Raw genomic sequence first — 26,565 nt, 5'->3', positions numbered from 1 at the left:
CTCAGTGTTGGCAGACAGAAAGTGTACAGTTTCAAAGTGTATTTTGCTAGACCTGTTTTAAAGCTTCAGCGTTGTGGATGTTAATATAAAAAGAATCTTTTTATTGCTCCCAAACATGTACTCCATGAAGGAACAAAGTGACTGTAAGTTCTTGTAGCTACTGGGTTTTTTTGTTTTCTGTTTGGTGGTTTTGTTGGTTTGGTTTTGTGTGTGTGTGTGCGTGTGGTTTTTTGTGTTTGTTTGTGTGTGTGTGTGTTTGTTTAGTTTGGGCTGTGGTAAATTGCATTTTGCTGCCATTCTATGTGCCAAGGATAATATAAATCTCATTATTAAGCTTGACCAAAGGGTTGGGTTAGCAGAATGGTTCTTGCATTGACACCTTCTCTAATGGAAAATCTGAGGTCCGTTATTTTCCCCCAGCAGTTTTGAACACTATCTAGACCAAATGTAGGTATTTTTCCTGCTCTTGCAATATGCATGAAGTATTTTGCCACACAGTCGTCGCGTTATTTCCCTCTTCCGGCTGCACCGCACGCCTCGTTTGGCTCTCGACTGTCTCAGCGGCTTAGGGAGAGCTGAATACACGATAAATGTGGATGAGGGAAGGAGCCAAAACCCGACCACGTGCAGCAGCGTACCCATGCCAAAGCGGCGTGCTTTGTCGCTTCTGGCAGCCGGCGGGACGCTGTTTGTTTGGGTGCCGGGAGGAGCGAGGCTTGTGCCTGCCCTGGGGCGCTGCCGGTAGCGGGCGGCCGCGCGGTCCCGCCGGCTCCCGGGGCTGCGGGAGCCTCTCCGGCGCGGCGGAGCGGGGTCGCCCGTGGACGCGGGGTTTGGGGGGATGAGGCTGGCTGTCACACCCCGGCACGGAGCAGCTGCGTGTCACGTCCCCCGTCCCGTCCCCCCCCCGCCAGGGCCGGCGCCGCCAGGGCTGCCTCTCTCCGCCCGTACCCGCGGGGCCGCCTCTCCCCTCCCCTGCCCTGCCGAGGGCGAGCCCCCGCCGGGCACCAGCCCCTGGCAGCGGCCCTGCTCGCCTTCCGCGCCGCCTCCGCGCCCAGCCGCGGCCGGGGACGCGGCGGGGGGGGGGGGGGGGGGAGTTGGCCGGGGCCGGGCCAGGCAGCTCCGCCCCGCTCCGCCCCGCTCCGCGCCCCGCTGCCCGCGGATTGGGGCTGCCGGGCTGCCTGGTGCGAGGCGGGGCTTCGGTCGTGTGCTTATTTATTTATTTGTTTCCCTCCTCTTTTTTGTGTGGGTTTTTTTTTTTTTTTTTTTCCCCCGCGACACCTCCCGGCTTAAACCTCGGCCTCTCTGTAAATAGCAACCGCGGCACGCGTAGGATGGGCCGGGGCCGGCGCCCCGCTACGGTCTCAAAGCGAGCAGCATCCGCGGGGGCGGCAGGTCCCCGCCGGCCGCGGCCGCTCCGCCCGCCGGCCCCGGGAGCAGTAAGCCCATCCGTGGCGATGACCTTCGGGAGGGAGCCGCGCTCGCCCCCTCCTTCTCTTGCAGAAAGTCAAACAAGTCCATGAGGAAATTGAGAACTTAAAAAAAAAAAAAACAAACAAAAAAAAAAACCAACAACAAACAACGAACCAACCAAAAAAAAAAAAAAAAAGCCAAACCCAGAGAGAGCGCGCAACAACGAAAACCCTGCCTCCGTGTCTGGATGATCTCAGGGCTGAGCAGCATCACCTAAAGGAAAACTTTGGGGAGCCGACGGGCTTTTCCGCTGGGATGCGGGCACTGGCGTTGTGAGGCGCAGCCCGGCCGCGGGCAGGAGCGGGCAGGCGGGTCTCCGCCCCAAGGAGCCGGGGGGGGGCACGGCGCGGAGCCCCGCAGCCCCTGCCCTGCGCGCCGGACCCTGCCGGCTTTGGGGGGGGGGTGTCGGGGTAGGGGACTGCTTGCCTGCCTCCGGCAGCTGAGGAGCGAGGTTTTAACCAGAACTGGTTCCTATGTATTGAGAGGAGAGGGTTTTTCTTTCACAGCATCCTCTGTTTTGAAGAAAGGAGGGAGGAAAGGGGAGGGTTAAAGCTAAAGAAGTAAGTCCTTTCTCCGAAGGAAATGCCTTTTGCGCTTTCCAGATGACCTTTGCTGAAAATGCAGCCTCTCCAGCTGACCGATTTTTATTTTGACTACAAAGTGTGTGAAACTGAGCCCTAACTTCTCCACAAGCCCTAGGATGTGCGCTTCTGGGATTAGCAATATGGGGCATCTGTTGTCACCTCTCCTCTTGAGCCTGGCAGCAGTTTTTTCCAAAGGTAAGTCTCAACCTCTTCTGTCCGTTTCACTGCATCTTGTTTATTTTGCATACACAGCCTCTGTCCCTTCTCTTTGTAATCCCTTGAATGTCGATCCCCACAATTCATGACTGAAAGACTTGGGGGGAGTCATGTGCTAGTCAAAAACAAAGATATCGTGATGGGAAATCCCAAGTGGCAGGATTTTTCCTTGGTCCACTGTGACAAACAGTCTATCCATTTACTGAGGCATTTGTTACCTGCCTATTGTACTTTTGATCGTGTAGTAGATGCTGGTGATGAGCTTAGCTGGTAACTCAGCTTTGGACTGCAAAGGGTTTGTTATCTGGAAATTTGAAATCTTTAGAGGTATAAGCTATTGGAGTTAGCTGCCCCACCATTATCTTCTATGTAATTTTTCAAATGAAAAAGCCTGTATCTCAGACTGGCTGGCAATGTTTTACTGGACCAGAGAAATATGTGCTTGCTGAAATGTTTAGAAGCTTTGATGAGAGCCTGAACTAGCTGTCTGATATTCTGCACGCTGAATAGAGTTTGAATGTCCTAACAGCATGACTTCAGATGACTCAGTGATATCTTCTTGTTGCCCTCGAGTGTGTTTACAGTAAGAATCAGAAAACCAGCATGTAGACAATGCAGACATTTTTGTGTGCATATAGGTCCTCCTTTTTGAACCGAAAGTTTTCATCAATGGCCTCAGCCAAAAGGTGGATGCATTTTTGCAATACTTAATTTAGATGATTCTGAGCATTCCTGTGGAATATAGGAGAAATACACATTTCTACTGAGAAGACATTGTGCATCAACAGCTGTACTTCGGCAGGAAAACAAAATTAAAGTTCACACGTGGTTAGTCTTCAGAGAGGAATAAGAGCATATGCATTTAATCTATGATTCTGAAACCATACTGATAAAGAGTTCTGCTTATAAACATCGCTATTTTAAAAAAGGTATTAGTTATTCTTAACATCTCTTTATGCTTCCAGATATCAGCACTTTTCCTTACGTGAGTTATTTTTACTAATTACGTTGTATCCAGAACTGAACTTACCGACAGAAGGCAAAATACACAAATATGTATTTCTGTGGTGGTTCCCTGTACCAAATTCACTTTTCCTTTTTTCCTTAGAACAGCTTAGGAAAGAAAGGAACAAAATTATAAGTCTCCTCAAATGTTACCCAAATGCAGTGCCTACATAAGTACAGTTTTAAAGTTGTGATTGAAAATGCATTAGCAGCAGGGATTGGAAGTCTGAGTCTTTTCAAAAGATTGCTTCATTCACACTGCACACCAGTAGCTTTTGATTTCCCAGCTAGGTTGTAAATTATGTATTTTATTATAAGCAACATCAGTACTTTGGGTAGCCTAACAATGCAGTAAGAATATTAACTTCTTCATCTCCTATTTTTTGGTGTTTCACTTTGTAGCCTTAACACTGCATTAACATAGTGTTTGACTGAGATTGCAGCTTATTCCAAGATTGGAGTATAAGTGGCATTTCAGTCCTACAGAGTACAGTGTTTGTTTTATTGCCAGCTCAGCAATTATAACATTCATATATTATTGTATTCTTAAATGTTACTTACATCTCCTTTGAAAGATAAACTTAGGCAGAAAAATTAGACTTGGAAAGGAGGTCTCTTAGGTGGAAAAAAATCACTATAAAAACTGATGAGTGAGATTTTTCTATGTATTGTGATTGTGAAGTCTCATTAAATCTGATATGTCTTGAAACCAGATACTCGAGATCCCATTAGAATTACTGGTATTGTCTGTGCTATTTATTTTGCACTTCCAATATCCAATATACTACTGCGTGATTGCTGGGACTCTTTGCTGTTTAGTAATACAGGTATCTACCTTTAATGTAATTGTCTATTTCCATACTTGGTTACAGACTCCATCTGTACTACTATGCCTTAGTACACTCTGAAAAGACCAGAGTGTTCCAGAGATTTACAGTATAAAAAAACTTGACAGTGTAAAAGGTTGATTTCCCCCCCCTCCCCGCCCCACACCCTGTAAGAAGATGAAAACCAAAAAAATAATCAGACTTGATTTCTACTACAGGGTATGTTTGTTTGATGCCTTTCTGTTGCTAATGGAAAAACTCTCCCATTTATGACATGATGACAAAGTTTTCCTAAAGAGATAAAAAATCTTTTAACATGCAACAGCAATCAGCTGTCTATTGTGTATAGGTCTGTTGCTGATTACTCAGAACCATGGCAACGCACCTTTTTACTGTATAGTTTCCAAATCTTTCAGGTAATAATGTTGAAGACTTGAGAATACTATTGCGGTTTTGCTTTGCTTTTATCTGGTAAATGCAGAAAATAGCTCCAGCCTGAGAATGAAATGCTGTTTTCAATAATGAGCTTCATGTTCTTATTGGAACCATTCGTCACTGATGATATAATCCACGTATTTTAATATACTGTCAGTGTAATTATATATATGTGTGTGCATGTGTACATATCTATATAGACAACGGACAGAGATTATAAGGCTATGTAAGTGTGGTTATGGGGGTAGTTGCATTTCACAGCTTTGTCTTCAACTAGGAGTTTTCTGGAGTCAGTCCTGGGGAGCCAGTGCTTAGCCTCAGTCAGTTGGGCATTTTGCTATTTGGTATCAACTACGGAAAAAAAATTCTTCAGAAATCTTCAATTAAAAAATAACCATGTCCAGCTGATGTTAATGAAAATACAGGCTAATACAACAGGCACAATTAATGTGGGCATTGTGCCATTGTTTAAGGGGAAAGCCTCTCATTAGCTTCATTGGAGTAGAATAAAAACTTTAATATTTTCCTCAAACACCAGGTTCCATGCTTGGCTGAAGTCTATAATGAACTGAGCATCTCCTGTAAGACACTAAACAATTTTAGGATGTATATTGTGAGTCTTAAGATTGAGGAGCCTTTTACGTTATGAATGTTTGTTGTCAGATAAAAAACCTGATTTAATTAATTTCAAATTTCAGGTCTAAGTTGACGGTAACAAAATGAGTGAATATCTTAGTGACTTTTTCTGCCTGTGTTCTGCTGAGCATTCTGTGTTCTTCTCTGTCATCCTAGGCTGAAATCTTCCCACAAGTCACTTTCTAATGAGATCTCAGGCCACATAGCTGCTGTTTTGATTTTCTTTTTCTCTCAGTTTTTATAAATGTGGAGGCTTGGCAACTGTATTAGGCAGGATTACCTTGTATACCCCTAAGAGTGTTCCCCATTGGCTAGAGCTGTGGATAGCACATTTGCAGTGATGCCAATCTTCTATTAGAGGAAAGTGTGTGGGGGGAAATCTCCCAGAAACCAAACCCCCAAACATTTAGCTTTGGTTACAATATAGGAGAGAAGTATCTGGATATTTGGATTTAAATTGTCTCTGTTTCCTTTGGAATTATCCATGTTACAGTATTCTTTGAACCGTCTTGATTCCTATTGAATCTTATACTGTAGATTTTTTTTGTGTCATTACAGACAAACTCTATCTTTGGCTTTCTCTGCGCAATTTTACTGATTCCATGATGATACTTAGTATCAGAATATGTCATTCTGTCCACACTGTTGAAATACTTCACTGGTGATTTCGGTGGATTATATCTTTGTGTCTTGTAGTGGTATGGGAAGCCTCTTTCCTTCACTTTAATCTCACTTGTGCATCCACTGGCTTCAGTGGGGGTAGTGGTGTACAAAGAACTAACAGATGAGCTTGTTAGTTATGGTCCATCTTCCAGAAGGCTGTGGGCCATTTCTGAAGATCTTTATGTGCAGATCTTCTACTGACATTGAAGTGTGCTGTGGACTTAATGTAAGTAGAAACATGGAAAATGAAAAGCTGAGGAGTGCAACCACCTGTGTTTCAGCACTACTTACTTTGGAGTTCATTACTCTGGAATGCTGGTAGTATATTAGTAATGGAAAATAGTGCTGTATATGGAATCAAAATTGAAGATTATTTTATTTGATTTACAATACATATTTTTTTCCCCCTCCTTCTTGGTGGTGACTAGACAGGAGTTCAGGGTTGAGTTTCTGTTCATGTTAATAGATTTTTATTGTGATGGTGAGGGACACATTGTTTTTCTCAAAGTAACAGCCCTGACAGTACTTGTGGACAGACTCATCATAGGCATCTGTTGCTCTAGCTGTGCAATTGATATGTATAGAAAATTTACTGCATGCTGATTTCAGATGACCACTGCTTAGATGAGCATAAATGACAGGTGTGGTCAGTAAGAATTTTTCTTGTAAGCTTTGCCTATATGCAGAAACCCCAAAAGTTTTCTTAAAAAGCCAAAAGATAAAGGAAATCTTTCTAGCTTAAGTTTCAAGCTGTTCCCATAAAACCAGTTTTTGTACTTTGTCCCAGCTGCATTGAACTTACAGTCTTTTGAGACATTATACAAGGGAGGGGGAAACTAAGTTCCACTTTTTTGATCTTACTCTGTTTCTTGCCACAGTGTACTTCTGGGAGAAGACCCATTCTGATTTCTTTTCTTTCAGTCAAAATAATAAATTCAGGCTAAACTAAAAAATTCTACAGCTAGACCCATGTTTTATTTGTCAGCTGCAATACTGGCTTAATGTGATTTGGTTTCTAATATTTCCCTGTAATGTTCTCATTTTTTACTTCTGTCTTTTCTTTTATTATTTCCATAGGACTGGCGGGCTCTGTGACACCAACCAATGTTTTAGATATTAATAAAAGCAGCTTTATTCAATAAAGATCAGTTTTATTTAATAAAAGAGAGAATCAAAAGATAATCTGATTTTTCATGCTGCATTCACATTAAATCAACCTCCTGAAGTTTTTGTGGATGCCAAGTCTAGTGGCAGTCTATCACAGGTCCTAGGATACATAAACATGACTCCAGACAGATTGATTGCAGAGAAGCTGAAGAGGTAGCTGAGATTCATCGCAGGTTTGGTTTACAAAGTGTTACATTAAATTACTTGATTTTTACCAGTCTTTGTAATATTGCCTGCTGCATTATTAATGGCAGTTCAAAATGAAGTGGATTTAAAATAGTTCAGAGACATTTAGATAACACTAATTATTATGAGCAGATTTAAAGTACATATTTGAGGATGTTAGGCTACTTCACCCTCCTCCATAGGGGGGAAAATTTACTGTAGAATGAGGATTGGCTTCTTCGTGTCCTTGATTTCTTCTTTTATTGAATAGATTTAATTGCAGTGTAAGGTGTTAGTCTGATGGCCCCACAGAGCTAATGGATTGAAAGTCTTCATCCTCCAAAGAGGTACAGCCTATGTAGTATCTATGCAAGCTTCCACTTTCTACTTTAGTAGTGTGACTTAAACTTGACCTAGAGGATGATATAACTTCCAGCTCTGTGACATAAGATATTATATCCATCTATTGATCCACAGTGGGCGTGATCCAGAGCCCATTACAGTCAGTATATGGGGTTTCATTGCCTTTGGTAGGCTTTAATTCAGAGCATAGACAGAGTTTTCTGGAGTGGTATTTTTCAGCCTGTGGCCCACACACCAGTGGTGATTCATAGAACATCTGAGCAGTGTTGTGAAACCAGTGCCAGAAACCTTATGCATGCAAGCTAGAAAAAAACAAAGGGAGGAAGTAGAAGTAACAAGGGTGCTTTCAGAGTGCATCCCAATTTGTGTTTGGTTGTAAACAAAGACCTTTGTGACAATACTGTGTTTGGTCTGGATTTCTTTCAAAAAGTTATATGGCTCTTGCCCTTAAAAGGGTTGAGAAAAACTACTGTAGTGAGACTAACTGTAGTAATTTAAAGTATTTCTCTGAACTGTTTGGTATTGCCTCAGTACTTCAGACACAATCACTGATGGTGTGAGTGTTTCTAATCCACTGCAGCGTAGGTTCACTTAAATCAACATTGAATAGTGGTTCAGTGAAGCGACGTAGGAGTAGTCTGCCAGTCACTTAACGGCATCTGCACTGTAGGGTCAATTAACTTCCTAAAAGGCTTCCGCTGTACTCACAAAGGATGTTTGTTTGTTCTTAACCCCTCAGTCTTGGTTTTTTTAATTAAGGTTTCCAGAAAGGTTTCTGGAGGGAGTTTTCTGTGTTGCAGACGATTGTCTCCCTGAAAGTTGCTCAGCCAAACGCACACATTTTTGTTTCTTGTACAGACCATGTAGAAATGGTTGGTAGTGGATGCATCTACACTGATGCCATATTTTCCCAAATTTACAAAATAGAAGGCCTCTTCCCTCCTCCTCCTATATTCACTTCACCTTCTCACAGGCCCATCTAGCTCTGTTTTTAAAGTTACTTTGAATTGATTTGGTTTGTTTATTTATTTGGGTTTTTATTTGCAAATAAAGACTTTTGTCACAATGCTGTGTAAGATGGTTTGGATAGGAGGGTGTTCCAGAAATTTGCTATGGTAATGTTTAGTAACCATTTTCCAGCCTTAATGTATTCAATACCATTTTATACTAATTTGCTTTTCTGCTAATGGTGTCTTTTAATAGCTCTTCTTCTCCTTGGTGGAATGCATTGGGCCTCATTAGTTTGCAGTCATGCAGCTAGAGCAAGCAAAATAAAACCACATGTAAAAATGACCATGTAGACTATTAACACATGAGAAGGGGGAAGGATATTGAATAACATAGATCCCATAAAAAGAGCAAAATAAATGAGTTAGCTACTTATGTAGAAAAAAGTAGCAGGGGTAATAATAATGAGTGCACCAAGCAGAAATGTGGGAAGATGTCAATGCACTCTTTATTCTTGGTGTGTGCAACTTTACAAGACAGACTAAGAAGCAACAGAAGAAGTGTCCTCTCTAGCTGAACCAGGATTCTCTACAGCATGCCTTTTGATCTATCTGCTTTCAAGGTAGGCAGACTGTTGAGCAGGCGGTCTGCAGACCTCTTGCGGAGGAACAAGGCAGATGTCCAGCTATTCACAAAGATGAGGCTGCATGTCTTGCATGCTAAAAAATCCTCTGAGTCAGTTGGAGAGTTTAGTCTCATCTAATGCTAAACGATCTCAGAACCTTGGATTTTGTTGGCCCTCAACATCACTTCCTTGCTTTTTATTTATATTTTTAAAAGTGTACTTTTTATGTCTTCAGTATACATTGTGTAAAGTCATTGTACAAGAGGAGGAATTCAAAGCTGTCAGAGATAACTAGCCAATAGTGTCTCTGAATATTAATCCAATCCATAATATAAGAAAGGAAATAATACCACTTAGCCTTCAATCCACTCATTTATCAAAGATCCTAGATTAGCACATAATCATATCCTCCATTTTCCACTGAGCCATGGTGACTCATTCATTTGTCGTCAAGAAAAGGAAACAGTGGTGTTTTGCATGTGCCTGCAGTTGAAATATCTGTATTTATCTTTCAGAGTTTTGTATCTCTGTCTTAATGTAATCAGTCTTGCTTGGTTAATATTAATTTGTAGTACACATTGGGCAGTTACTTTTCTTGTCTATGCATGGCAAATTCATGCATTTAACTTCCTACCTTGCTCTTAGCAATATGGGGTGTATTGTCAGGTTTTCCTGCAATGAAGGAGGTCTTGATGTTGTTTCAGTGGATTGTGTTTTGAACTACTGTTGAAGGAACTATTCAGTTCTGATAAAGCTTCCCAGTTTAATAAATGTGTAAAACCACCATGTACCAGGAGTTACCCTCCTGTCATCTTTAGCACGTTTTCAGAAATAAAAATAGGATCTAGTTTGCTGAGGTGCACAAGCCTGTAGCTCTTGAGCTGAAGAAGGACAACTTGATGTGGTGAACAATATGGGACTTGGGGCAGAATTGAACAATCCTGATTCTGCACAGTGGAGGAAAGAGATGTATATACACTCTGTAAGTTTATTACCACACTTTGTTACTCTGTAAGCAGCATATGAGGAATACTTTTAGAGTTTTCGCTAATCTGTCCCATTTACGCTAATATTCACTGTGTCTGTTCTGTTTAGGATCTATTTAACTCAGATCATAGGATCTATTTAACTGAGTTAGGTGCTTATGTTAGGTGTTAAGCTCACCTACAGAATTAGGCTCATAAGAAAACACTAGAAAAACTTGGCCTACCTTCTGTAGAAGAGAATGGAGAAGGAACATATGCAAAAGGAGTGTCTCATAATCTACTAGTGTGCTAGTGCTCATCCGATATATGACTAATTGAAGTTTGTCATCTTGTAGACTGTAGTGGCAAGGCCGCTATTTCCAGATGTCTCTAATGAATTTCTTTGTACCTGTTCTTAGAAATCCTGCTAGAATGCCAACTGCTTAGCAATCCTGTAAATCAGGGTGTGAAAAGATGGTGATCCAAAATTTAGTGGACACTTTTCAGATCTTATTTTAGTCTTTCTGAGTTGTGATATCCCTCTTAATGACAAAGAGTAGTTACACCTTCAGTGAATAACAATAAAAGCAATGTATTGCTTTTTAAAGCTTGATATGATGCTCTCCATAGATCTTCCCTTGTTTACTCAGGGTTTATCAGTTAAGGTTCTCATATTCCATATCCATTTCCGTATTATTGGGCAAACAGTTCTAAGGCTATCATGACTTTAGCTGTGCTCTGCTCTCTCCTTTGTGGTTGACTGTGTCCCCTGCAGCAGTTGTCTGATAAGAGATGATTTCTTGCATACTGAACACTTGTGCACAGTAGGATTCTGTTATATACTTCTGACTCTTTGACACCATCTGCCCAGTAAAGTGGTTTTAATGGGTTTCCACTGAGCCAGCCTGTACTACAGCCCTGACAGCACGCTCTGTATTTTTAAAAATAAACAAAATCTCTTCAGAAAAGCTGTCCATGAACATTGGCTTCTCCAACAGAATTGAGGATTACATGCTGTTTGATATTTTGTGGAGGCAGAAATATTTCTATTTGATAGACTTTAAAATAGGAAAATGACTGATGGCTTGGGATGGTCTTCTAATAGGACTAGTTTATTTTTTTAAATGTCCTTATAAAGCATTATTTCCTGTCCCATTTTTCAGTTGGGTATTATTATCCTTTTACAGAAATGCAATCATTTTACCTTGTTGGAGTTCTCTTCTTTATGAAAGCTGGGGAATGTAGTGGTTCGTGATGGTGATTTAGGAGTCAGGGTACCCATAGGCTTTCTGTAACCTTTGGAAAATCAGTTCAGTTCTCTGCTTTCCATTTTAAGCTGTCTTGTCTACTCAGAATACAAGTTGTTCAGAGCAGGACCTGTTTTACTTGCTGTTTATATAGCATCTGCACCTCTTCTCAGATGAGAATGTACATTTTACCACATTAAAATAATTAATTACTAGTGGCTGAGTTAGAAACTGGAACGTGGCATTCTGATTGTCCTGTTTGCTGGACGACACGAACAACTCAGAGGCCTGTAAGAATAGAAAAGAAAAGTAGGGTAAGGGAAAAAAATAAAGATATAATGAAAGCATCTCTGTGATTAAAAAGTTCTAAGAGCTTAAGTAGATTCCCATCCTATGACGTTACAATTAATAAGCTATCTAAACCTTTCAAACAGCAACATGATAAAGGGAACATAAAAAGCTTCTTATAAAAAGATGTCATAAAGATGTTTTTATATTTCTTTCTGTTATAATCCATGTTAATAAACTATTGAAGAAACCCACCAGATTTTGAATATCTGTATTAATAATGCGACAAACCACTTAGAATAAAAAAAATGGGTTTTTTGGCAGATGGTACAGATCTTAGAAATACTTCATTCCTTCTCTACCTCTTCAAGTCTTTGGGGTTTATTTTAAGTTCCTTCATGTTAGTAAGTTGCAAACGTAGTGGGTAGCGGTTGTGATGATAGACTGGTGAAAGAAACTGTTGGCTAGTCTCTCCTGTTATGATAGGACATGAAAATTGAAACAGTCAAAATGAATGGATTCTTCTGAACTTCCAAGCTGACTTTATAAGAACACACAAAGAGTCAGACACAATCCTATTCTTTAGTCTTTAAGTTCTTTTTTCTAAATTACATGGAGTTTGACCTCCAGCTGAGGTGAAGGTTTCCACCTGAAGCATGGGTTTCTTTTGCCTTCTCTGTGCCCTATACAGTACTAGTCCTCGTTTGTAGATCTGTGTAGGGAGCCAGTACAAGGTATTTGAACCTCTATTTCTAGCTGCCCATTTACTCGAGAATAACTGTTGCTGAGGTCCCCAAGAAAAACAATCTTCCATGCTGCTGTGGCATTTTGAGTGAATAGACCATGGGGCTAAGGCAGCTTTTCAGTATATTCTGAGATGTGCAATGCCTTCATATAAAAGAACCATTCACAACAGTCATTAGCTTTGGAACCTTTTGTGCAATAAAGACATTTAGCATCTTTAACCTGTGGAATATGCACATGGTGGTACCATTTGTGAGAAAATTGGCAAGATCTCTTCTTTGCAACTTAAGAAACATACGGTTCCATCATCATTTAATAAGTGGTCAACAGCAGAGCTGTGCGTGTAAAGTTTTCAGATTATGTGAATCTTTGCTCTTTGCAGGTTTTCTTACATTTTCTGGTTAGTTTGGTTGAAAGCTTGTGGACCATCTTAGCAATACTGCATCCAAGTGCAGGTTCCCTTTATGTTCTCATGTTTGCATCCTTGTAGATTTTTTTGGACATGCTGTCTTTCGAAATCACCCAGCTTCTTGAGGTCCAGAATTCAGACTGAATTTAATGGATCCAGTTTCAGGTTAGAAAAAATATAAAGCAAATATCACTATGAATTCCCTTGAGAATTAAAATGTTATTTCCCTAATGCTATCCAGCAGGTTGATATTTTCAGTGGTATCTCAGTGCTCTTTTCTCTTTGCTATTGTTAATGCTTCATTTGTGTAATGGATGAAATGCTAACTAAGGTAAATACCTAAGATCTGTCTGTGATCCTTACACAGTTTGCTGCTGCTGTTACCTTTTTTTTCCCTTTGTCCTGTCATAACTTTGGATATTGTTCCCTGCTGTTTCTGCTGCAGTAATTTAAAATACATATATCAGCATCAGCTGTTGTGTCTCTTCTTGCCATTTTATTTAGACTCTTTATCTGAGTAGCAGTAGATCAGAGTAATTGGTACAATAACCACTGTTGAAGCATTTATTTGTTTTCTTTCTATTCCAATACAGTCATGTGCTCCTTTCATCCTTTCGTCTATTCCTATCAGAATTACGCATGTGGTTTGGATCAGACCCTGAAAAAAGAGAAATGCTTGTAAGTGGAGAATACTATATATAGCAAACCTTTGTTATGATATTTATATTCTTGATGTTTAGAATGTCTTCGTACGCATTACAGGTTCTCATCAAATCATCAAATTGCATCAATAATAATAAAAAGGATGGTTCATGAAAAGATTCTTTTCAACTGTTCTCTTTTCAGCAGCATCAGAAAAGAACGATGAATTTGGCAGCATATTTGCAGTGCTAACAAATCTGGGCTTTGGCAGTCTAAATCAGGAACAGTGAATACAAAACTGAAGATCCCTCACAGAGACGTCCTGATAGTAACTGCCTTTAGGTGCAGGGGACAGCATTCACAGACCTCGGATGATTTTAGCTGTTGCAGTAGGTCATAGCATAATCTCTCAGCTAATTAGTTCTGTTAAACTTTAAGTCTTTATGGCCTACAACTTCTACCTGGAAGGTTGTTGGGAGACACTGAAGATCAAGGGATGAAGAAAAATCCCCCTAAAATGCAAAGAGAGCATTGCAGGATGTTATGTGGTGTAACAGGAATTTTCTAGTGTTTCAGTTCATACTGTGAAGTGCTGAAGTCCACCATTTTTTTCCTAATAAGTACATTCTCATCTGTGTTTTCAACCTGAGAATAGTAGCTATCCTAGTCTTCATATCTGTGGTAACACTACCATTCCCTCAGCTTCTTGCGTATGGTCTTTGACTTGTTGCAGATGTTTGCTGCCAGTTTGATCAATTTGTCAGAGAAAGTACACATTCTCACACTTGTTTTATCTTCTTCTGACCGACAGGCACTATCAAAATCTCATCTGGAGCCTATGGAATTATTGTAGCAGTTTCAGTTATATTTTATGCTTCTTTGACATCTACCTTAGGAATAGCTGATCTATTGTGTTCGTCCTGGTCTAAATCTGACTGGTCCTTTGCAAATGCTGCTTTCTGGTACCTCTTCATTTTCTTCTTCAATGACTGAATAAATGTTTCTCTCAGACACTCAGTAAGTGAATTCCTCCATAGTTCTTGCACTTTCTCTTGCCTCCTCAATTACAGGTCAGTGCCGTTACTGTTTTCCTTCCAGCTGCAAGTCCAAGTCTTGTTTTTAGCACTGAGATGAACAGAAGGAATCATGGAGGAAAACAGACCATATAATCTTAGATTTTGAGATGACATTGAACTTGTAGTACTGACCTGTAGGAGTTATCAGAAAATAATTGGAAACCTAGGCTGGTAGCCCAGAAAATTAAGATTGAGGGCAAGCAAGAAGAAATTTATGAAAGTTGGAAGACAAAAAGAAGAAATAAAAATCAAACTCTGTATTCTGTTCTGTGCTACTACTCTGTAGAGTAAGAACTGATAGTGAAGAATGGGATTGTAAAGACCGCATAATAAAGAAATTCAGGATATCTGCTTCCTGTGCTCTGTGGCCTGCTTCAGACTACTGTATGTGCACAGACAATGCCCATCAGCAGAATGGTCCCAGGAGGCCTGATGTCCTCAGACTCCCTCACGCATGCCTATACCATAGCCCACAGACAAGTTACACATGTATTTGACCTCAACCTATAAAACGGGTATCCTACCAAACCGCAAAATTGCCCTCACATTAGTTGAAGCAGTTTGAACTAAGAGGACACAACCCCTTCTACACAAAATGGCCAGGGGTCAGAGCTGTTTTTTCTGAAGTGGTTCCCAAAATCACTGTAACTGCTTCTTGCGAATATATTCTGGCTAAAGAACTTAGCTGATACGGGGGAATGGGGAATCAGGCATCTACCATGCAGTCTAATACTGAAAAACTGGAAAAGAAGTTTGCTCTGTTCAGCCAAACAAGTGAAATGCTCTGGAATTTTTAAATCAGCAGAACATCCTTGGTGAGGGACAACTGAAATTTTAACTTTAGTTTCAGACTAAACCAAATATTGAACTACCATAATTTTTCATGGAATAAATAAATCGTAATTTTGCCTATGATAAATTCAAGTCACAAACAGCCAAGATAGATTTTTGCTTTTTTTCATAATAATCTCATCTTTATTTCACCCACCTGAAGGGAAAACTAAAATAATTGATGCTCAGTTACTTCTTTATATTCAGTGGTTGAAAATAACTCCTTTTGTTTTTACAGTAAAATATTTTCTCATTCATGTGAGCTTCTTAATTCTCACCTCTTTTTCCAGTAGTAAAGGGTTTTTCTCAGCGTTCTTTCCTTTGCATAATGGAAACTCTCACACTTTGCAAATGCCCTCAGTGTCCTTCCTTGACACACTGGCAAAAGGTGATATTAAAAACTTTTTTGTTTCCTTCTCAATTGTAGTAGATTGCACAGCTTTCACAATAGAACTTGCCTTCTGCCCTGGACAAGTAGTCATCAAATGTGCTGGTAACAGAAAGGATGCATTCTGTAGTACTATAGATACCATGCAACTTAAGAGAAAGAAATAATGAAATGACATAGTATTTTATATTGCAATGAAAAATCTGCTAACTGCTGTGAAAACACAGCAAGGAACAATACTTCTTTTGGAGTCAAGGTCTAGCTTTACAGGAGAAATGTGCAGAACTTTTATAATTTGGCTGTAGAAAATGGTTATGACAGACCTTTCCTGGAAATTAAAAAAAAGGTATTTTACAGGTATAGTGCTAGCACAGTAGTTGAACAGTGGTGCTTTCCTGTATTTTGGGTGTTGAATTTTGTTCACTTAAATCTAGACTGTAAACTGTAAGCAGTCAGAAGAAAATTTGTAAGCATTCTTTACTAGGCTGAATCTGATCTGAAAATGAGCATGGATGGTATGGCTCCTTGGTAGGTTAAGCCAGCCTCAGTTGGGGCTGCTTCAGTCTCTCTTTCTTGTGTGGCATTGACATTTATGCAGTTGAGTAATGAACCATGCAGAGAGCTGACTAATTTTTTTAGCTGAAAACTAATTTTTTTTCCTCATTTATGTAGGTTAGGGTTTTTTTTGCAGACACCAGCTCCAACAATACTGCAGTTGCGTATTGAGGTGGTTCAGTTCCCTCATCTGATGGAAGACTAACCCACCAAAAAGAAAAGCTTTCCAACAGATGTGGGGCTGTGAATAATCTCACCCTGAGGCCACATGCTCACCAGATCTGAGATGAAAAAGGGCTGGGTGTGTGCCTCAGTAGCCTGCAATTATACTTTCTTTTTGCAATATCAAACTGTACCTCCAGTAATCTGTTCCCAGGCCTTTTCATTCTCATTCCCTTGTCGAAAAAATCATGAGTATGGAAATCAGATGTTGTTCAAGCTTATGGAGTGGCATGGAAAAAAGTTTGAGTGATCACTTGATATATTTATAATGGCCATTTTCAGATGATAAGCCTTACCAAAGTAACATCCCATTCCATCTACATAACAGTGACACTTTTAAAATAAAAGTCTAATAGTAATATTTAATGATGACCAAGGTAAAGCTGTGCAAATCAAACAGATATATGATCATTTTATGTAACACATACTATCAGTCCCAGTTCTCCCTCAGTCAATTCCTTTTCACGGCTTGGTTGAAATATTTGAAGGGGAGGGAAAGCCTCCCACTGTTGTTAATAATGTGGTGATCACTTACTTTCGGATTCAGCTGTGATACTCCAACTTGAGAGTGGATGCTACTTACCTGTATGCTGAGTATTTTGATGAGTGAGTGGAAAGATTTTGGAAAAGTCTTTATAGTCTTAATCCAGCCAAACTAATTCTGAGTAGCTGAATTCTGTAGCAGTGATGATAGAAGCTGCAGTATGGTAAATGTAAGACACAGGAGTTTCCAGGAAGAAATTTGAATTTTATTTCCTTGCCCCAGTCGCATAGCTATGGTCATTTTCAGCCATCACCAATGGCCGCTGTTGCAACCGTTTCCAAAAAGCTGAGCATCCCCCTTTCATAATCATGGATCTGGGCCAGCCTAGCATTTTCTCTTTGGCTTTCAGTTCTGTACTAAGCATTACAGACTACTATTGTATGAGATCTCTCACATCTGCCTATCACCCAGGCAGTTCCCAGTTCTTAATCACTTGGTTTTTTTCCTTCATTATGAACTAGTGCTGTGACTAAATTGGTAAGTCTTAATGGCTCATCATATCTCGAGTAGGCTTCCTGTTTCCGACCCCCGTTTTCTCTTCCACTGCCAGAATGTACATACTAGCAGACAAATGCCATCTGGGAATTGTAAATCTGTCACAAGTATCACTGCTATTAGTTTGTGTGTATCAAGATGCAAGGACTCTTACAAATGCTCACTGATGTGCATCAGAGTTACAATTTTTAAAAAATTATGTCCATCTTGATTCTTAAGGCATTCACCTTTTAGGTCAAAGTCTGTAAGCTCGCAGGAGTGTTTTGTTTTATTACAGTGGAATGGTTAGACCAGCATGGGGGCAAATGGCTGTTTGAGTCATGGACCAATTCCTAATTATACCTGTGTGCTTCCCTAATGGAATTCAAATAAATGATTTTGCTGTGTGAAAGAAGTGGTATTATATTTATTTCTAAATTCTTTTTAAGATGTCAGCATGTAGCCCTGAGGATGTGAAAGGAAGGTAGAGCTTGTCAGCCTCCCTGGCTGCTCTGAATTAGCCTGAACCTATTGGAAATGAAAGGTTCAGAGAGCACAGATGGAATAGATTGAAGCTTTGAGTGAATTGAAAGGGCAAGTTTACTGGCTAATCATGATCTCTATGGGCAGAAAGATAGCTAATAGATTGAAATTGTCAGACATTGTGAAGTCCTCAAAAGAACTGCTTAAGGCTTTTTGCTTTCCAATTCTGGTTTATGGTAGCTGCCTTCTTTTTAATTAAAATCTATTTTGTTTTCACATAATTAAAATAAAACATGGAAGCATATAATATTTAGTGAATATGTGAGGCATGAACTGTTCTTATCTTGGTTGATTTTTTTTCTTTTAAGATAACAAAATTACACGAAGACATCTGTTTAGAGGTTACATTTCTTCACTCTGTAGATGAAGGCTAGATTTTTAGAAGTATTTAGTTTTAAATTTAAGCACCAAAATGAGTTGGAGAGATTTTCAGTCAGTCTCAACATTGACGTGTGCTTTCTTCAAAGTCCATCCAGAAATGTTACAGAGGGAAGCGGTGAATGCTGAATGCTTGTGAACCCTCCTACACTAATTGAGGGAGCAGAGCACTAGAAAATCCAGGCCTCGACTCTTTTGAGAACTTTAGTACAGCTCCCAGCTCAGTGGATAGAATCTTGACTGGAGCTTAAAGATGCTGATGTGGTATTACGAGCTACTAATATTACAACAGAAGTTAATGAAGAGGTCTTTAAAATGTTGGCTTTAATTTGCTTCATTTAGAGAAGGGAGTGATCTCATACTTAACAGACAATTCTATTTAAGCAGTTCTTTGAATTAAAGCAAAGAAAGAAGTGCAGCCTCTGTTTCGTTATTTTATTCTGTAATTTTCTCTTCAGACTGATCTTTAAGAAATGCAGTGAGCTGTTAAGATATATAAACCACCTTCTGATACAGATTTTAAATGCCTGAAAATAGGAGACAAAACCAGAGTTCAGTAGGATGCCAGTGTATGAAAACCTCAGAATAATTTGAAATTATACTACTGTTTTCATTGAAATAGCAGCATACTTTTGTTTTTCATTCAGAATTTCTGTTCCACTGTATATATTAAATTTCACTCTTATCTTCTGTTGGCAGAATTTCTTTGTCTTGAAATTGAAAGTCACTATCAGATCAGCCACTAATACCTTAAAGTCCACAATTCACTCCAAACTCCTAATGTCCAAAATATAGAACTTAAGATTGCTTTAAAACGGTCTCAGACTGATTTTACAGTTATCACATTTTTTCCACATTTTTAGATGTTAAAGCCAAGTCTGAGTTTTGCTGAAAGACTTGAATTGATGACAGAACTTTTCTACAACAGTCAGTGTTCTTACTACAAAGTCCGTTCACTTCTCCAGTCCCTCACCCAAACATTTCCTCAAACAGAACAGCCTCATGTAATCTTAAAATGTATGATGACACTCTGAAGGTCTTGAAGGCTTTCCTGATGTCTTCTGATGACTTTCTGAAGACAAGTGCTATTTTCATATTTTCTCACACGGACTGCAACATGTGAGAGAAAATTCTAGCTCTACAAATTCAGTCATTGACTTCAGTATGACCAGGACTTCTTCCTGCCATTATTCTTGAAAAATGAGTTGGAGTGGGTAGAAATAAAGCCAAATATGTGCATTGTCCATTATATGATTTTGAAATGTCATATGAATGAATTTACATACTAATGCTCTGCTTTGGTTAAGTGGCAAGTCCAGTTCTTCTGCTAGAATTCACCAAGAAGAAAAATCCCATTAAAATAAAATTTTTTGGTGTTTTAAGGACCGATTCAGTCATCCTCAGTCATACTTTGTAAAGTCTTACTCAACAGGAACCCCCACTGAATGCACAAGATAGCAGAAACTGACTTTTTTGAAAGAGAAATTATATTTGGATAATGACTCACATGGGGCAGTAAGTCTTGTATTATTTATATACAAAAAGTACCCAAATTTTAGGTAAGTACTTGGAATAGATACACTACCTGAAGACTTGTTTAGCTTTTGCACAGCAGCTGATTGTCTCCAGCATCTATACCTTCTTAATTTGTTAGCTCAGTCTTGCCATAAGCCACAACACAGTGCATTGTTGATGCTGCAAGCTCTTTCTTGTTTTGGAAAAGGTGGAGCAATGCGTTAACAGCATGAATTCAATAAAGAATGGATGGGCGAGTGCATTAGCCATTAGTCTGTCAACTTTATGAAGTGCAGTGTTTTCTCAAGTCTGTGAGGAACCTAATGAGCTATGATCAGGGACTCTAAGCCAGCCTCCCTAGCATCATCTACCAAACTGCACTTAGCAACAGGGTCCAAGCAGCCAAAGTGAGATGTGTAGAAGTTTGCCCATCAGACTGGGTATTTTTCAAGCTCCCCATGCTGTCTGTCTGAAAGAATGGCTCTATACCACCACCGGCTAGGGCCACTATTATAACGCTCAGATTTTTGTCTGAATACTAATCAAAATCTCTCTACTCACAGCAGTGAATTGTTAGTCGAAAGGTATTAATGTCCACGAACAGTTAAATTTTGAGGCCTCAGCTTGTATCTCCCTTATATCCTGTATTACAAGTTTACGTTACCCCCATTACCTGCAAGAAGTTGCTTCCAGTAATATTGCTTTTGCCTATATTTACTGATCCTTCTGGAAAGCTATGGATTCCTTCATGTCCTGTACCCCTCAGCTTGGCACCACACTTGAGGTTTCTGAGATGTTAAAAAAAAGAGTTAAAATGAAACACCAGAATAAATTTACGTCCCTTTAAAGTTCTTAAGGCAAGAGAAACACCAGGTGGTGTATTGAGTGTCTTAACCTGAAATGGAAGAAAATACCTCCTAATAGTGATATTGATGAGAGTACAAAAAAAAATCCTAGGAGATGTGATGGAAGTCCTGTCTGCAGCAGGAGTTTAGTATTAGAAGGATAAGATTGGATTAGAGGATTAGAAATTTCAGGGGAGTGGGGAGGGGCAGGGCAGGGGGAACCCACATCTGTGCCAAATCATCCCTCCCTTTTCTGGTTTCTATGAGGCAACACGAAGGGACTGAACATCAGCAGGTCCTGATGTCCTTTCCAAGCAGAATCCTATTGATTGGATTGTCCTTAAGACTTTCATTGCTCATAGAATTGAACTGCATTCTCCTTTCCCCAGGATTACAGAAACGACTGCTATCTTGCAAGATAGTTTATCACTCCCAGATAAACTTTCATACTTCTTGTATGCACAGTACAGTCCGTATCTGCTTCCTAAAATTAAGTTCTTGTTGCGTTGTTTCAGAGCTGGTTAATATCATAATATCCACTTTCTTATTAGGATATCCGCTTTCCGCAGGTTGATGCTTCCAGAAGTAGGGATGTGCTTGGTTTTCTTCATTTTGCTTTCTGATAATGATATTCAAAGCACTCTGTTTAACCAGACAAACTGACCAAACTTCCAGTTTTTAGAAAAATCTTTTTTCCATTATTAAGAAATTTACAGGCTGCTTTTTTTTTGTATGTTCTTAAAAGCTGTGGGTAGGTGAGCTGATTATATACTATTTCAGAGACATTGGCTACTGAGACATGATTTAAAACACCAGAATAATTCAATATTTATTTCCCTTATGAGTTTACTTGGAATATCCAGTGGGCATCTTGTTCAGAGGCAATTCTCCTTGGGAGGCTGCTTGTCTAAGTAACTCCATAGTTACCATGACAAAGACCTCTGTTTTATTTATTTATCGGGGGGGTGGGCAGAAAAAAAGTGGGAGAAGAAAATAATGCTGAGAGAGATTAATTTAGCTACAGTTTTTGGAATATAACACAACACCTTCATAGCCTCGTCACAGTATATTAATGTAGTTGGGTGTGGTTTTGTCAGGTTTCTGGTTTTTTGTTTTCCTGCCCTGGATACATACAGGTATGTGACATTGTTGTCTGGAGTTAAGGGCTTAAAGCTAGTATCCAAATTTATAACTTTACTGATTTTATGGACAGAGTGGCCTATAAAGCCATCTAGTCTCTCCGTTTATAATGTCAAACATGTAATTAGACTTTTATTCATTGTTTTATCTTTGTACTGAGTCTAGTATTGTACATTTAAAAAGGAGCATGCAACATCAGATGTACTCTTGTTTTGGCCACATTTGAAGAGGCAGAGCTTTTTCCTGTTGATTATCGCCTTGGTAATCAAAAACACATGCTTTCCAGTTTGAATTTTTCTGGTTTCCAGTTAAACAGGTCCTGTTTTGCCTTGGTAAGCGTCCTTCTCTGCTATGTTAAGGGTATCTTTGGTGCCCAGTATCAATGCCCTTTTAATGCATCAAAATTAGCTCATATCCATACCTTCCTGTGACTGACAAATAGGACTTTGTACAGACCAGTCCCTTTTTTAGCCAGATGCAGCTATCATGTAAATGGCTGTAACATTATTGGGATTACAATTAATTATATTAGGTCAGATTTCAACCTACTAACATCTTTGGGGTTATACAGCCACAATTAAAATAATAACCTGGCCCTCAGTTTTATTTTAAGGAACAAATCATGTCTACTTTTGCATGGTTCCTGGGCTCCTTTGGAATGGTATTGCTGGAGCACGTGCTGGACTACCTCCTTCAGAGCAGTCCCTACAGATCCTCAGAGTGGTTTCTCCAGCTGCATCTGGGATCTTGTTGCTAAAGCATCTGCAGGAGTAATCTAAACTAAACAGCTTTGTAATCACTCTTCTTGTTACCCTCAAGAAACAAGTGTGCCAAAGACTTAAGGCTTTTAAGTGCGGCAAAACACTGATTGTATAGCGCATTAGAACCAAAGGATCTCCTTGTCTGGCCACCTTATCTGGTAGGGTGAAAAATGGTGCTATGGTGTTTTTTTCCGGACAGTTATTTCCTGTGAAAACCTTTACTAAAGAAATGTGTTTCTCTTCCCCCTGGAGTTGAGTACAGTCCCCATCTGAGATCACATATGAAATTGTTTCTCCTCGTCTGAATCTGTATCAGCATGGTCTAGCTCTAAAAAAACACATTTGCTTTTCTATGATACCACGATGGTTATGGTTGATTTTAGAGAGGAACTGTGTGTGTGGACAGCCATCTGCATCTGTAGCCACAACTTCTTTGGGGTTTTGTATATCAAAGTTCCTTCTGGATGCCTCACCCATGCTCACATATTTGTACTGTGATCAGTACAGGGAGGTAGGACTCCACTGACTTCAGAGTTGTGCAGGCCTAAGAGCTTACCGTGGATGCATAAAATGAGAAATGATAGGTGGATGAAAAATCAGCAATGAATTCATTCCCCATTTGCAGCTACTCTGCACAATAACCAGTGTTCTCTTCTTACAAAAAAGAAACCCAACCTTCTTTAAACTACTTATGTGAACTCTTGTGGTTGGATACAATACATTAGAGCATGGAGCTACATTCCTAGTGTCTGACACCCTCTTCAACATCCTTACAGTACTCATCTATTCTAAATGTCTTTTCTTTTTTCAGTAACATACGAGATAGATCTTGGCATAAAGGAGATATTTAAAGAAATCAGAAATTAAGTGTTTTAATAAAGAGTAGGTGAGATACTGGAATACTATTAGATTTTAGTTATTATTAATTCAAGGAGGGGAAAAAAAGTGTAGAATTAACACAACCTTGGCTGAAGTTTATGGCTTTGAAGAAAATGGTGCCTCAGAGGAGCAGTAGGACTCAGGCTTGATTAAACTGGGATTTCAGAAATTCTCTGCACTGAATGAAATAAAAAGGCATTCAATCTAATTAGATAGTATTGTGGAGTGATAGGAGGAAGAGAGGTATTTCTGACCCGTTGGCTTTTTATATAACCTTTAATCCATGGGATGTGTTTGTAACTATTTTGGTAGATTTATTTTTCTTCTCAAGGGAAACTGGCCTTGAATTCTAACCTTTTGCTAACTTTGCTTAGGAATATTCGAGGACAAAACCATCTAATGGTCCTATTAAAATACACAGACTTTCTGGAGGCCTGTTCTGTAATTTTTCCTGATGAAAGTTTGTATTTTGGTCAAATACCTTGCTTCTATTTTGATGAGGAGAAGATATTCAGGAGGAAATACAGCTGTCAATTTTTCTCAAGAGATTTCCTTCGTGCTACCTACTCTATTTGATGTTAGAACATGCTCACAAAGAGTCTAGAATACTGGCCAGCTGAAGGCAGTAGGAGTCACCCCTTTTATATACTAAGGCCATATTTTTTTGTTACTGTGACGTGAAAAGGAAACACACCTTTTACTGGAATTACTTTTGGGTTATGCCGACGTAAAATAGAGGAGATTTAATTAAAAAAAATTATAATTCAATGGAATAGTGCTTTACTCTTACATGGTGGTTTTGATCAAGTGATTTCAAACCACTTTACAAAGAAATTTTACAGCATGTTTTGTCCAAAAGAAGGGAGAGGTTTGGGACTAGAGTACAGATTTTCTAGAATCCTACTCCCTTTTCTCTCTGTTGGGTTAAACTGCTTTCCTGCAGTTTTGACTTCTGGAATATGCATCTAGTTTAAGGACTAGTAATGCTTATATACTTTTGAGGACCTAATTGGTACTTGTTCTGCAGTTGTCTATTATGGCATGAGTATAAGAAGATGTAGAGATATGTTCAGAATCAAATTTACTTTTCATTTTGTGTCTACACCACCTTAATTTAAGGGTTAATAGTGAAATTTGAGATAGCTAATGTAATGCCTGTTTAAATATTTTATAAGCACAATTTTAGAAAAGTCAGATATATATGAATTTCTTCAAGGAGAGGAACTAACAGAAAAGCATTGTAATTATGTGTTTTGAAATGGAATTAGTCCTTGACCCTCTGGAGGAGAGAAGATGCTGTTTCTGCTTAGAGAGTGGTATAGATTAATTTCAAGGATTTGATACAGTCATTCCAGACTTTCCATCTTCTCATTTACAGTAACTTAGCAGGCTTCAAAACTCACACTGAACTCCATGATAAACAGGCTTAGACCAGAGAAATATTGTTGCCAGGTGTATGGTTTAGGAGCTAACCTACTCACATTGCAGAACAATTTCCAATACTGGTGTCCTTTGGCATTTTGGTGTAAATGTATGTTCATGTAATTCCTGAAAGGCTGAGAAGCCAAATATGTGTTTTTATTGTCAAATCGCTGTTTGTTTGGACAGCTTGGCAATCAATGGAAATATCAACTAAGGTGCTGTGCACATTTTAGTTAAAGCCTCCAGGGAAAGCTTTCTTCATTTGAACATTGCTTATGCAAGCAAATTCCTTGTGGCATAATATGTCACAAGTTTAAACAAGTGTGATCCTTTTTCACAGTCTTTTATTTCTAATGTCCTTAAATTAGGAGAATTTCAGATCTGCAACCTACTACAAAGAAAAAGTTCAAAACAGAGTTTGATTTATGATGGTTGCAGCTTGTGTTAAAGTTATTTGCTAGTCTCGTGTTTGCTCCTGTTACATTAACCAGTACCTTTGGTTGCCATTTTTGCTGAGCTGAGTTGTTGAAGAACACATTACAACTGCTTGTACTTCATTAGTTTGGTGTCTAGGAAGATTTTGAAGGAAGAGAAGCTCAGTGTTCCCATGTCTCCAGACTAAAATAGTTAATGTGTTCTGCAACAAAACAGCATCAGGAAGAGGAAGACCAGATTTTGAAACATGAGCTCCACGCTTCAGGAACTGCTAGAACTGAGAATGCACTCGTCTGTCTTCAGCACACCAGACAATAAAAAACTACAGGTGTGAGAAGTTTTGGGCCAGTTTTGTCCCAATTTTTGGCACAGCTTGAGTAGACTGGCTCCTGTGCCAGATGCCATTCAGCCACTTTGGATTTACATTGCAGCGCTTGGGTCAGAATTTGGCCTAGTCTTAGGAAATTTACCATTCTTTTTGCTGCTGAAGAGCCTGACTAAAATCCATTAAGTATGGATTGTAGGTTTTATTTTCAAAATTGTGAAGGTTTACTTTAAAGAATAGAAGTCATCTTTTGGACTGCTTCCTGTTTTATTTGTGACTGGTTTGTATGTGCTAAGGATGGATAAGAATTAAAACAATGAAATAATTTTTATACCATTTAAAAGCCTTGTGATTAATATGGAAACATGATTTGCATGTTTTCCAAAATGTAAAGCTACCAGTTGTATTTGTTTCTTTTACTATACTTGATTGTCATGTCTAAATACTTAGTTTCATCTATGTATCCAATAACAGACACAGCAGCAAAACCTTTTTTAATAATTATATTGTATTAGTAAAAGAATCATCTGTATCCCTGTATTAATAACAGCCCACCCACTACCTTTAAAATTCAATCACTGTAGTGGTTTATGCTGAGGAGTTGGCTGCAGCAATTTGTGTAATGGAGAAAACAACTGTTACTGAGTAGTGCTGAATGATTGAATTTTATTGGTTCATAAAAAGACTTGGAGGTTAATATCTTTGTTTTGTGAAACAGATGTTTAATTCGGAGCCTGGGCAATTGGCTCTTTCATGTCTGAAGAGGAAAAAAATAGATGTTTTGGATTACAGTTGACTGTGTAATTGTATATGACAGATGCATTAAATTAGCC

General features: G+C 39.2%; 1 protein-coding gene across 1 annotated transcript in view; it reads left to right on the top strand.

Moving 5' to 3' along the window:
• Window positions 1-1,215: 1,215 nt before the first annotated feature.
• The window catches only part of TMEM132D (transmembrane protein 132D), a 276,562-nt gene continuing 251,212 nt past the window's right edge, over window positions 1,216-26,565 (top strand). The window contains exon 1 of the mRNA XM_030024665.1: window positions 1,216-2,249. Coding sequence (XP_029880525.1) covers window positions 2,171-2,249 — 79 coding nt within the window. The 5' untranslated portion in view covers window positions 1,216-2,170. The remainder of the gene's footprint in view (window positions 2,250-26,565) is intronic.

The sequence above is a fragment of the Aquila chrysaetos genome, chromosome 9 (genome assembly GCF_900496995.4).
Source record: "Aquila chrysaetos chrysaetos chromosome 9, bAquChr1.4, whole genome shotgun sequence".
Taxonomy (NCBI): domain Eukaryota; kingdom Metazoa; phylum Chordata; class Aves; order Accipitriformes; family Accipitridae; genus Aquila; species Aquila chrysaetos.
Note: the sequence above shows the minus strand (reverse complement) of the source record. Positions and strands in the feature narration are given on the sequence as shown.